The sequence below is a fragment of the Sparus aurata genome, chromosome 23 (genome assembly GCF_900880675.1).
Source record: "Sparus aurata chromosome 23, fSpaAur1.1, whole genome shotgun sequence".
NCBI lineage: Eukaryota > Metazoa > Chordata > Actinopteri > Spariformes > Sparidae > Sparus > Sparus aurata.
Window position 1 is genome coordinate 16448269 of NC_044209.1, and position 12843 is coordinate 16461111.

The following is a 12843-nucleotide window of genomic DNA, read 5'->3' on the forward strand; positions in this document are numbered from 1 at the left end:
TTCCCCTCATCATATGGCTGCAGCCGGATTTACAAGACGGAACAAATAAATACAGATTTGTCATGTTCAGCAACTCACAGATCTCGTGATTTGGCAGATTCGCAGCCACCCCAAATTACTCACACGCCCTGGAGTACAGAGATGACAGGTGTAAATGCAAAGGCAGGATTGGACTGTTAATTATCCAGATGTATCCGGCGGTAGATCCCATTTTCATACCAGACACTGGCACCAGAAAAAAGTGGACAACAAGACTTTTTGGTCGTAACATCTGTAACCCGGGCGTTATAGACTCCACAGGTGGTCTGGTAACCTGTTTGTGTGACAAAGTCTAGCGCGAAAATCGTCTGGACTGCAAAGCAACACCAGCTGCCAGCCGGGCTGAAGTAAATCCATAAAACCGGAGGTCAGTCGACGGCAGTTCATAGCCAAAAGAAATAAACCCTTCGCTTCACCTGCAGGCTTTTAAAGCTATTACAACCCAAACTCAGTTGGATCGCACAGTTTTCTCACAGGAAGATGCCATTAACTACAATTTTTTGCCCCCCAATGTTTAACTCAAGTCGGATTACACATACCACCAATGGGGTAGAGTCAATTAATTTGCTAGTTGACAAATGCTCAGCAACCTCTTTCGTTCAGTCCTCGGCGGTTATCAAATCTAAGCTTTCATTGGCTGAAAACAGCAACCCGTTGTTTAAAATGAGGACGGAGAAGTAGTGACTGAGGACTAAAATATCAAAACAGTAGCATTCTGGACCCAAAGAATCAAAACAATGAGCTGAAAGATGCAAAAACGCTCCCCAGAGCTAAAAAACAAGATGGAAAAATGTTGATTAGTGCATCTTTAAAGATGAATGTTCTTACATTTGTGCATTAAGGAGGCTAAAATCAACCAGATCTTGTTGAGTTGCTCAGTTTTCAAACAGAGAAATCTATAATTTAATATAAAGTAATGGTGCGTTTCATCCTCTCGCTTGTCGCTATGGTTACTTCCAGGGACACATCAGATGATAGGAAGGAAGTCGAGACTTAAGCAAAATGCGAATAAAACTCTAATACATTTCCTCGTCCCGAAGCCATGTGAGAGAGACTTTCATTAGACAATGGTGCTTGTTTGACAGTGAAGTCAACAACTCCCATGATCCCACGCTACTTCAGGACATCATCAAACCGTGTTGTTCGTTTTCATTGTTCGGACCAAGAAGAACCCCTTGTGACGTTACACACAACGTCTTTATCATCAGAATCAGGTTTACTGCCAAGTGGGCTATCAGGAATAACCATAAACGCTGTAAGATAAAAAAGGGAAGAATAAGAAAAACAAGTCCATCAACATAAATATATCAAAATTGAAAAAAATGTACAATTCTTTCAAAGAGAAGAAAGGATGAAATATTGACTGATAATCTCAGAAAACATCTGTGAAATAGGATCAGATTAGATAACATTAAAAAGGTCAGAAAGGCAGTGATTAAAAAGAAACTGAAAATTATGGAGCAGTCAAGGAAAAGACTGTGGCTGACAGCACGCTGGAGGAAGAAAGAGACACGAAGACAAAGATCAATGATCAGAACAATGCAGGCGGGAGAGGCGGCAGAGGAAGTGTACGTTCTGCAGGGTTTTGTTGTGAGTTAAAGACGGTGTTTCTCTTTTTTTTCCCTCCCTCTCTAATGGCAGCGGTCTGAACAGCGAAAGCCTCAGCTTGTTCCCCGGCTACCCTCCGGCTCCCGCAGACAAGTGGCGGGCCTTTGTGGTTCGCTGCACTGATCCGAACCTTGATTAAATCTTTCCCAGCGAAGGAAAACAGATACATCTCGGCTCATACCCCCCCCCTTCTCCTCTCCTTCCCTTCTTCCAATATTGACATTTCCTGTCATCTTCTCCTACCTGTTCCCCCTCCAGACCTCGGCGTGTCCAAACCCCCCACCCCCTCGCTCTCGTCATCCATTTTCCCTCGGCGCCTGCTGAACTCCCGTCCGTTCGGTCACGTTCTTTCACTTCACCCTCAGTAAGACGTCAACATCTGTCCTTTTTTTTCCTCCCATCATCTTCCCTTTTTCAAGCAGCCTAAACCGCTGCTCAGCTGAGTGACTTGTCCGTTACCCTCCCTTCTTTTTCTTCTTCTGCAGCCTATGCTCCTCCTCCACTTTGTCTTTACTCCATCCTTTTTCCTTTTCCTCCCCACTGATTCCCTCCTTTTTCCTCCCCTTACCCCCTCTCCCTGTCGACGTCTCTTTGAGCAAAAGTGACATAAATAACCTGTGGGCATGAGCGGCGGTTTATTCTCGAGTCTTAAGAAAAGGTAAACATGCGAACGTCCCTCCACGACCTGCCTTGATGGATACAGACGCGCGCACAAACTCATAGGGCATGTGAGGATCGGGCCCAAGTGAGCACACAGTGGTTAATTCAGAGTGATATTTCCTCTTACTGACATGCTTGCCTCAGGTTCAAAGCGCAGTCCAACAGGAATACATTTTTCCTTCTTTTTTTTTTCCCCCTCCAGTGACACAGCTCACAGCACCGTCAGGCCCGTCACACAAATGCATGTTTAATATCTGACACGGCTTTTTTAAGTCAAAGGGGATTTTTTTTTTTTACTTTCTCTATCTGACCAGTATCATATAGATTAGAAATACATCATTTTGATTACACGTAGCAACCAATCAATTATCGTTCTATAAACAGTGAATGTTGATAATGCATTACAACTCCAGCTAGTGGGAAGCACTTGTGTTCGTTCAGCAAACCACTGCGTTTTTAATACACTGGGATTTAGTTAAGCCGAGACTACATCTGTGAACTCATTTACAGCGCTAATGAGCACAGGTCTTGTTTGTTTGTTTGTTTAGAGGTAGCAATCTTATTAAACTCGCGTTAGCTCAGGTTAGCTTACCTTTTAATCTCGGTCTTGTGTCGTCTTGAACAGGGATTTGAAACTTAACCCGTAACCCCACGACATGATGTAGTCTCATCCGCCTCTTGCTTCCACTGTGGGTGGCTAAGCTAGTTAGCTGGACGTGCCAGTGTTTGCAGATTACTGTGTGCGTTAGAGCAGCTAAACAATGAAACGGCTGATCATATTTGGATTTGTTTTGATACAAGCCTTCTTGTTCTGCTTTTTGGCTGTTGACTGAGCAGATCTCGTTTTCTTTCTTCAAGCCTTAATTCTCACAATTTCTTCCTCGTCGAAAAAAAGAGAAACACGACGGCACGGGTGCCACCAGTGGTTTTGTTCTGTGCCCAAGGCGAGATGACATCCAGAGCTTTTCTGGGCTTGGAAATACAAGACCTCCATGGATACAAATTCAAATCAGAAAATGTAATAACTGATCTTGTTTGCAGTTCCATCTCTTTTGTCGTAAAGGTCTATGCCAACTGCTTTTAGGGTCATATGAGGCCAAACTGGAAGCAGGGCCCAACGTATGGATGCTTTTCCGTCTCTGAAGAGCATCGTTTCCTGATTGTTGCTTCTTTAAAGTGACCACAGAAAACATCAAAATCTTAAGGTCATGTTGATTCCCCCTCTCCCTCCCCTCTGTGTGCGTGTGACGTCGGCGTTCAGATCGCTGCCAGTGAGCAGAGATCCATCCACCCCCCAGATTATCAGACATTCATTGGTTGCGCATGGCATTGTTATGCAACAACACATTTGAATTTCAAAGCCTTTTCGGGAGATTACACTGTCAGCCCACCGCAGCCCTGCACGCACACCCGCCCCGGGATCCAAATGAGATGTCATGTTTTTTAGCTGTGGCATATTTTATTTTTTTATTAAGCAGACATCCAGTTCAGATGCAGGAGATAATGCTATTTCATCTTCTTTTGTCCGTCTGGGAGTGTGTTCACGCTTCGTTAAACTATCAGAGGAAATGGTTAACTGTCTCCGGGAGATGATGATCAAAATTGTCCATCAAGTACAGGATTTAACTCTCTCACTCAGCACTTCAGAGGAATTATCTTAGAGATATATTTATTTCAGGGAGACGAACTGGAACTTTGTCTTTCATTATCTCCACAAAGGATCCAGACTCTGAAAGTGTCACTGCACTTTCTTCTCTGTACTTTTTAGTGAGAGCAGAATAATTCACCTCTGCGCAGCACAGCGGCAGCACCGATTGCACGCCGCTGGTTTCTCCTGTGAACAGCAGCCTCGTTTCAGCGATTGCTAACGAGCGCCAGCAGACTAAAAAAATCTGCCCTTTTTTCCCCTACCGTCTGTATCGTGTCTGTTTTACCCCAAACAAGTGAGAAAGACCAAACAGATGCACACTCTAATTTTATTGGTAACTACCTCATAAGGAGCGAAGGGGAGGGGAGGATACAGAAGCAGCTCTTGTTGTATCTAAGCAACAACAGACAGCAGAGATGGTCCTTGATCACTGCTGATGATGTTTCATTGTGTCTGCGTGTTTGTGTGTGCGCAGATACATTTACTTTGTACATAACTTGCCCGTGCATCATTTGTTTCTCTACATGTGCTTGTTTTTCGGCGCGCGCGCGTGTGTGTGTGCCTCATTAGTGTGTTTACAGGCCTGTTGGAGTTGCTTTAGCGCTGTTTGGTGCCAGCATTGCCATGGAGGTGCCAGCAGAGGGGAGGATTTAGATGAGGAACGTGGGATGCTGAGATTTTCCTTCTGCTCCTCGTACTTTTTATTTATTTATTTTTCACAATATTATATCATTGCGTGTTTGTGTGTGTCTGTGCGTGTGGGCTTGTGGGTAAGAGAGAGAGAGAGAGAGGGGAGGGGGATTACTGTGGCTGAGAATTTGTTGATGGATGACGAGTGAACTATGAGGCTGAGGCGACACATCCGTGAACAAGGTGGAAGCTTCTGTGCGACAGGCTTTTTGTGTCGGATGAGGGACCTGCGCTGCCCCCTACTGCATGACACTGGAAGAGCATGAGAAAATGTGATGTTGACAAGAAATATTGTCAAGTAGCACCTTATTGTCCTTGTTTTGTTTTGTTTTTTTGTTTTACTTTGTGATATAAATCCTGTTGTATTCTTTTATATTCAAGGTTCGAATCGTTTTCTTTTTTTTTTTAAAAAGAACTTTATTTTCATTCATCTTTTTTGACCTGAATCTGTTTTCCGGCTCGTTCTTCTTGTTTCTCTCGGCACATAACGATGAAGGTGAACATTTAGCGCTCCTCCAGAAGTTACCATTTATTCTCTTTGGTACAGTACATATTAATGAGGTGATAAAACAAACTCAGAAATATTTATTATTTCCATAACCTGAATAAACAAGCTGTTCTCAGAACACTGTTTGAAGCTGGGAGGGTGGCGGGGTCCGTCGAATATAAACAAAGCGAAACAGTATGAAATTTTGTTGAACTTTAAGGTCACTTTGTATATTCAGGCGTGAAAACAGAGAGTTTATTTATTCAGTTTGTTTAGGCATAAAAATCGAGGTTAAAACTACATAGTGGTTAACCCACCTCTAAAGTAAACTAACGATTACTTACATTATTTATTATCACATATTTAGTATCTTGATTTATGTATCTTGTTTGATTTTGGATGTCAAATTTGAGAACACAGTCAAAATGTCCACATGGTGACACATTCAAATGCATCCAAAACCCGAAAATAATCGGTTTGAGATCACAGAATATAGAGAAACCCTGATGGAACAATCGATTTAACTTTAAAAGGCTCGTGATGGACATTTTTAAAAAACAATTGATCAACATCGACGCAGCAGAACCAGAGATATTACTGTTCTCACTCCGTGCATACTTCTTCCTTTTCAAAACCTGGTGCCTACATTACCCACAGTGCAACTCATCTACCGAATGACATCACTGGAGGCAATTTACCAGCTTCCCCTGGAGCCACAAAAAGCTTTATATCACTTTTTCCCCCACATATATCCTTTCAGCTCTAATCTAATAAACACAACGCTCCATTTGTCTCTGTTTCTGTTTTATTTATTCCCTGCGTCTGTTTTTTTTCTCTCAATCCTTTAAAAGCATGTTGCTTGCAAACACTGCTGTCACATCCAGCGATGAAACACATCGAAATGTCAAATAAAGCTGATTAAATCTCGCAAAAAGCAGATAAATAAATGAGTCGCCGGGCCTCTAGAACGGCATCGCCTTTTCTCTAAATGTTTTGCTTTGTATTATTCAGTCCTGGAATATTTATGCTCCGGGAGTGAAAACACATTCCCGCTGTTTTAATGAAGAATCTCAGCAAATGCGTCCCCGTGTGAAAGTTCACACTGACTCTCCGAGACGCTCAGATTACAGCCCTTTCTCTCCCGCACTGTGTCTGATTGCATTTAAATATGCAGAGCGCGGATGTTGGAGCTGGTAAACACCGTGATAGAGGATCAGCGTGATCCTGTTTCTGCTCCCGGCCTGATGTCGTTACGTCGTGTGTGGTAGAAATTCTGTTTTAATATGTTTTAGTAATCAATAATCAGTACTAGTGAATTGAATCCCAAAAACTTTTCTACAGATTGCATCGCCACAACAGGCTCGTAACTCTTCTGTCTTTGACGGTTTGGTGAAATATCTTTAGAAGTCGTATGAATCTTTACAGGAGTGGGATATTATTTACAGATAAACTTAAAGGTCCAGTGTGTAGGAGTTTTCATTAGTGTCTAATCACCTAAAACTAGGAATTATTGTGTTTTTGTGACCTTAAATGAGACTTTTCATATCTAAGGAGAAAGCCGCTCCTCTTCCACAGACTCAGATATGTTTCACCGACATGTTTCTACAGTAGCCCAGAGAGGACAAACCAAAGACTGGCTCCATAGAGAGCGCCTGTGGGGTATTCAGTTGGTCGCAATCCGCAGCATCACCTCTAGATGCCATCAAATCCTACACCTTTAAGATATGCTCCCTTAGTTTTAACAGTTATTCTTCTTTCTTTTTTCTTTGATCCCTTTTCTTGCTTTTTCTCTTTCTTTTCCCTTTATTCTCTTAATTTTCGCCTCTCTCCGTGCTGTTTTTCTCTTACTTTTTCTCTTTTTTCGTTCTCTTCCTGCTTTCTGTCATCCTCCCCCTTTCTATTCTTTCCTTCTTTCCTCCTGTTGTATGTGGCCGTCCTGTAGCTGACATTTTGTGTCATCCGCGTTCGCACGATGCTGCTAAGTGGGGCACCGCTGGAGTTGGCCCATTGGCCACTTACAGTAGATGTTGTCTCCATGGTGAAGGAGGCATGCTCACGCCGCCCCGTCCCCCCTCCCCTTACTCCTGTTGCTATGTAACAGCACTCCTTTTTTTTTTTTTTTTCCACACTTGTCAGTTGTCACACGTGGACACGTCATGCCACCCTCACATTATCCGCTCACCTATTACCCAACCATGTGTGTGTTAAATGACAGTAAGAGCCTCTAAGTAACGTACGCGCTGCTTCTGCTTCATCACCGCCTGCCTTATCTAGTTGTTTTTTCTCAGCCGAAACGTGTGAGACAGACTTTTTTAGGCGAGTGGTATTTCTTGTTTTGGTCGATTATTTTTATTTTTACATTTGCGCGAGGCCTCACACCCACCAGCGTTATAATCCACTTGGTGCCGTTTCACACTGTCAACTTCAAGGGATTTTTAAGAGTATGTTTTTTCGCTCCACGGCACCTGTTGTCAGAAGCGTGTGGCGGCTGATTTGATGCGCCATTAGCTGACTAACAGAGGAACGCTGAAAACACTGATCCTGCTTACCTGCCCATATTCAGTTGTTCAAACTAACAAGCTTTGATGCCGCCAACACACAAACTGAGAGGAGCACCCGCGTCTCAACATTCTTGGAATCAGGACTGAAGTACGGAGAGGCAACTGCTGAGACCAAAGCTCGGATCATTGAGTGACTTACAGTGACTCATGCTGTCCATTTTATCCCTTGAGTCAGTGTCGAGTCATGAGTCTGGCTTGGGGCTCGCACAAGCACACAATTGCAGATGCACACACACAGATATGGTTACACTTTCTGTCTCTGATCCTTTTTATTTATTTATTTTACAGTGGGTGAAGCCAGGAACCTGATTCCGATGGATCCAAACGGTTTATCAGACCCCTACGTCAAACTCAAGCTCACCCCCGACCCAAAGAATGAGACCAAACAGAAGACGAGGACCATCCGTTCCTCTCTCAACCCCTGCTGGAACGAATCCTTCACCTTGTGAGTCCGCACGTTGATGTAAATCTTTAAAAAATCCAAGAAAAACAGATCAGAACCTCACGTGTTGCTGCTTCTTCCCCTTTGTGCACATGTTCAGTAAGCTGAAAGCGTCAGATAAGGATCGCCGTCTGTCCGTCGAGGTGTGGGACTGGGACCGAACCACCCGGAACGACTTCATGGGCTCCATGTCGTTCGGAGTGTCCGAGCTCATCAAAGCTCCCAACATTGGATGGTCAGTGATCTTTAACTTGTAGTTATTACGACAATTGAACCGCTGTGAGGAGGTCATCATACCCAGAGTTATAGTACTCAGTGGATTTCTACAGCTGAGTATCCTTTATTCAGTCAGCGTAGTACCATTGAGGTTGAGGGGAAACTATGAGTTACCGTAATAGGCCTTCTATTTGTAGAATATGGTAAATCTACTCATCCTCATGAAAATAAAAGCAATCGTCCTGTGTGAACAGTTCTTTTCATACTATAAATTCAGCTCAGTGAATGTTTCTCTTCATGGATTTTAACCAAGTTTGCAGTAATTCAACTCTGGGTTTTAAGAGGAGGCGAAGAGACAGAACATTTTTCTGAGCCGTCCACAAACCAGCGTGACTGAAGCAGCAGCACACTGTGCGTAAAGCAGACATAAACACTGCTGGCCGAAGCCGACTCCACTCACCCTGACAAACAGCGCCGACTGTCGTCATTTCCTCCTCTCGCCGCCTGCTTTGTCTCACGCTGATAAACACACACTCACGGAGACGTTAAAGTCACCCCTCCGTGTTAGCATACCTGCCGCCGCCTAGCCTAAACCGAGCCTGATCGACTGCTGCGTGGAGCACGAGCTCCGGGAAATTCCTGGGTGTTTGGCATCGGCAGCTCGGAAACTAATACAGTCAAGTCAAGTTGATTTTTATATAGTCCAGAATAACATATCACACAATCTGGTTTCAGATAGGGAAAAACTCCCTCTAAGATAGTCACACTACATGTGTGCTTGTCTGCATATTGTACCATATGTTTCAGGTCATCAGGCAGTTGACAGAGGGCAGATCTCCAAAACACAAGGAGTCATGAAGAAAAAATAAAGAAGGAAATGCTGTTTTTGTCTCTCTCAGGTACAAGCTGCTGAACCAGGAGGAGGGAGAGTACTACAACGTTCCCATCCCTGAGGTGGACGACGTCAACCTGGAGCTCCGGCAGAAGTTTGAGGTGAGGACGGAGAGCGAGGTCGACCCAAGGCTGCAAGTTCGTAAGGCTCGACGGAGGTTTTTCCACTGTCACACAAAATGTGCTCCTCTGTCCTGCGTGTGCCAGAAAGGGGAGATCGCTTTCCCCTGGCAATAAAAGTGAATTCTCTCTCTAGGAAAATCCCCTGTTTATATGCACAGACAGAGACGCAGATGCAGCTGCAGATAATAATTCGTAATACTCTCGGCTGTCGATGGAAACAGCATCCGTCGGTGCCAAAGCAATAACAAGGGCAGACTGCTGAGGATCTCTGGCGTCAGTATCTTCTTTTGAATCACTTTGAAGACTTATTTTTATATCTTCGCTTTATTTTTTCGATTATTTTTAGGCTTATTTTTATTCTCACTTGCTGAGTTACGCTGTGCTTTGCTCTCGACATTGCACTGCTCTATTTTTTGCTCTAAGTTTTCTATGTTTTACTCTTACTGTGTTTTATTCCTTCTGCCTGTCTGTTTAGTCATACATTTACTCTCTGTTGTAAAGCACTTTGTAATACTGGTTTTAATAAGTGCTATACCAATAAATCTTATTATCATTATTACTTTTCAGAAAGCCTGATCCAATCCTAAGCCAATCAAAGGCAGCTTGTGTGCGCCACCGGTGTTGTTTACAGAAGGATAAATCATGCAGCTGGTCTAAATGAAGCCCAGAAATGGTTTTGTGTTGTTGTGGTCGGGGAGAACGGCTTAAATGATTCAGTGGCGTTTCCTCGCCCTCGCTCAGCTCCTGATGAGAGCCGTGTTTGTTGTGTTTGTTTCTGCCGCCGCTAAGACCACAGTTTGAGTCGTCACCTACTATCAGCCGGGACTGAAACAACACAAAACAACACAACGCGCTTTTGGTCATTTAACTCAGCACACATGTCCGTTAAACCAGGCGAACACAACGAATACTGAGCCCTCTCCTGCTGTCTTATATGTCATTTTTTGATTCCTGTACCCGCATTAGTCCGCCCACATGTTTTACCCAATATACCAGCTACACACCTGCTCCTCATTACCTTCCTTGGCGGACTCCACAGTGAACATCATGGCTGCTTATACTGTGTTATACCTCTGCGCCAATCACTTCTATTCCTGCAGACTTAATAGCTCATGAGAAGGAATTTCTCCTAATCTGGCAAAAAAAAACAACCTCCGCTTTGACTCAAAGATGTATGAATGTATGATTCGATTTTTGTGGTCAAAGGTCACTGTGGCGGTACTGGCAGTAAAATGCCTACAGGCCAGGGATATAAAATATAGACAAAAAGCATGAATATCTGGGGGGGAATGCCCAATGACCACTACTTGGACAATGAATAGCAAATGCCTCCTACAAGCCCCAGGGAAATAAAATGTCAAACTGAAGCTGTGTAGGGGCTATAGGGTTTTAAGGGGTTCCCAAATAAACACAGTTTCCTCACTACTAAATGATGTTGGCAGCCAAAAAAACCCCAAAAGGGGCCTGAACAGACCAGAGTTTCTGCCTGGCAATTGAAGAGGAATGAGGTTCTCAGTGGGTCAGGGACAGGTTCAGAATGAGGATGAGGGCCACCTGTGTGCCACCCCCCCTCTGTTAAAGGGATAGTTCAGGGTTTTTTGACGTTGGGTCATATAAAAGTACTTATTTATAGACATTCAGCCTTGTACTGCAGTCTTTTGGCACTATGTTTTCTCAACCGTAGAACCTACGTATCCCTACACATTAGCGCAACTGGGCCTCACACTGTATTTCGCTGCTCGCAGATCACCTGTTTGGGTCAGAGTTTCAGCAGTAGCGATACGGAGGTTCTACTGTTGAGAAAATGTAGTGCCAAAAGAAAGGGCGGTCTGACGGCGATGTAAAGCGCTGTGAATTTTCTCTATACAATGTATACTTGAACTGATATAAAAAATTTTAGGTGGGCCTTGTTTTAGGTGCTTAAAATTCGCTTTGCATCTGGACTCTGTTCACTGCAGTACAAAGCTGAGCGTCTGGGCTGGAGCGGCTCTCTGCTTCACCAAACTGAGGCTGCGCTGATCGGTGATTACGGTAGGGAACAGACCGACTATAGATATGTACTTTATATGACCCCACTTCGAAAAACCCGAACTATCCCTTTAAGCCTGCACAAAAGGGTGTCATCACACCGCGATTGGCTGGGAGGGAAATGCCCCAAGCTGCTCCCACTCCTTAATCAGGAGTCAGTCTCCACCACCCTGCTCACAGATGATCTGACTCTCCTGCAATTACTCCAGAGGGATTCTGAAAATCAGCCCAAAACAAAGACAGACAGCAAGTCTTAAAACACTGGGACTGCTACAACTGTGAGCTAGAAAAAAACAAAAAAAACATTTTGGCTGTAGCTCAAGAATTCTTACGACAGCATTTTACACAAATGTCTAATATGAAGTTATGTCATTTCATATCCAAAAGTTCAAAGGTCAACTTCATTCTTATTTCGCAGTGTTTCTTTGGCTTAATAAAGTAAATATAAGTTCAATGGTTTTTTTTTTTTGTTGCTGTAAGGCAGGTCTGCCAAAGAATAGTTCTCTGTCTGACTTCCCCTCAGCAGCAGGCCGTTAGATGTAAGTGAGTTTGATTTCAACCAGTATCTGCCCAACATAGGCAGGTCAGTGAACTGAAGTACCTCTTTTAACACCTAACAGTAATTTTGAGGTCATTGCTGGGGTAATTTGGGTGTTATTTTCAAAGACATGTGAAATATGTCACCAGGTATAAACCGCCTACTTACCATAAGATTTGCAGACCTTTAAAATGAAGTGCAACCATTTAATTCATCTCATTGTTTATTAATTGCTGTGATGTGAACACGCTCTCTAGTTATGTGATAAATAAGATCCCTCATTCAGTCATTCATTATTTTTCAGTGCCATTTCTTTTTACAACTTAAGGTGTTTGATTTTGGCCAAAACAACATTGTCCGCTTTGAAATTAGTTGTCAGTATTGTATTGACGGCTTGAAGAGGAGCTAAATCATGTGAAACACAGCAATAAGCAACTAACTGTTGCTCTCTAGTGGCCGCCCTGTTCACTGCAGTCAGGTTCTGTAACAGTAAGGGGTTTAAAATAAAACTCATAGCCTCTTCATATCTATGATATTAACATGCAGGTACGGCAGAAGGTGACTGCTGTATCAAACACTGCAGTGTGGAGAGGACATCCGTGATTGAACTGTGAAGAAGGAGCCGGGAGAGGTTATTAAAGTCGGCGTGTTTAAACAGGTGTCTTAATACCGAGCGCAGAGCCGTCCTCGAGACTCGTTGACCTCGACTCTTTCCTCCGAGGCTGGCGTCTTCACACAACTGCCCGGTTGCCATGGAAACTGGGGGGGGGGGGGGGGTTGCGGAGACGCAGCCAGATGTGACAGAAACGGATTGTATTCTGTTTTCCCAGTCGTGGCTCTGATTAATGTTGTTGTTTATTGATAGATGGAACAGAAATAAGGACTCCTCGGTCCAACCTGTGTACTCTGTCA

At 43.7% G+C, this 12843-nt stretch overlaps 1 protein-coding gene across 2 annotated transcripts in view; it reads left to right on the top strand.

Annotated features, from left to right (window-relative positions):
* The window catches only part of prkcab (protein kinase C, alpha, b), a 106039-nt gene that overhangs the window by 76221 nt on the left and 16975 nt on the right, over positions 1-12843 (top strand). For both annotated transcript variants that reach the window (XM_030408357.1, XM_030408358.1), the window contains exons 6-8: positions 7982-8138; positions 8236-8370; positions 9251-9344. In XM_030408357.1, coding sequence (XP_030264217.1) covers positions 7982-8138; positions 8236-8370; positions 9251-9344 — 386 coding nt within the window. The remainder of the gene's footprint in view (positions 1-7981; positions 8139-8235; positions 8371-9250; positions 9345-12843) is intronic.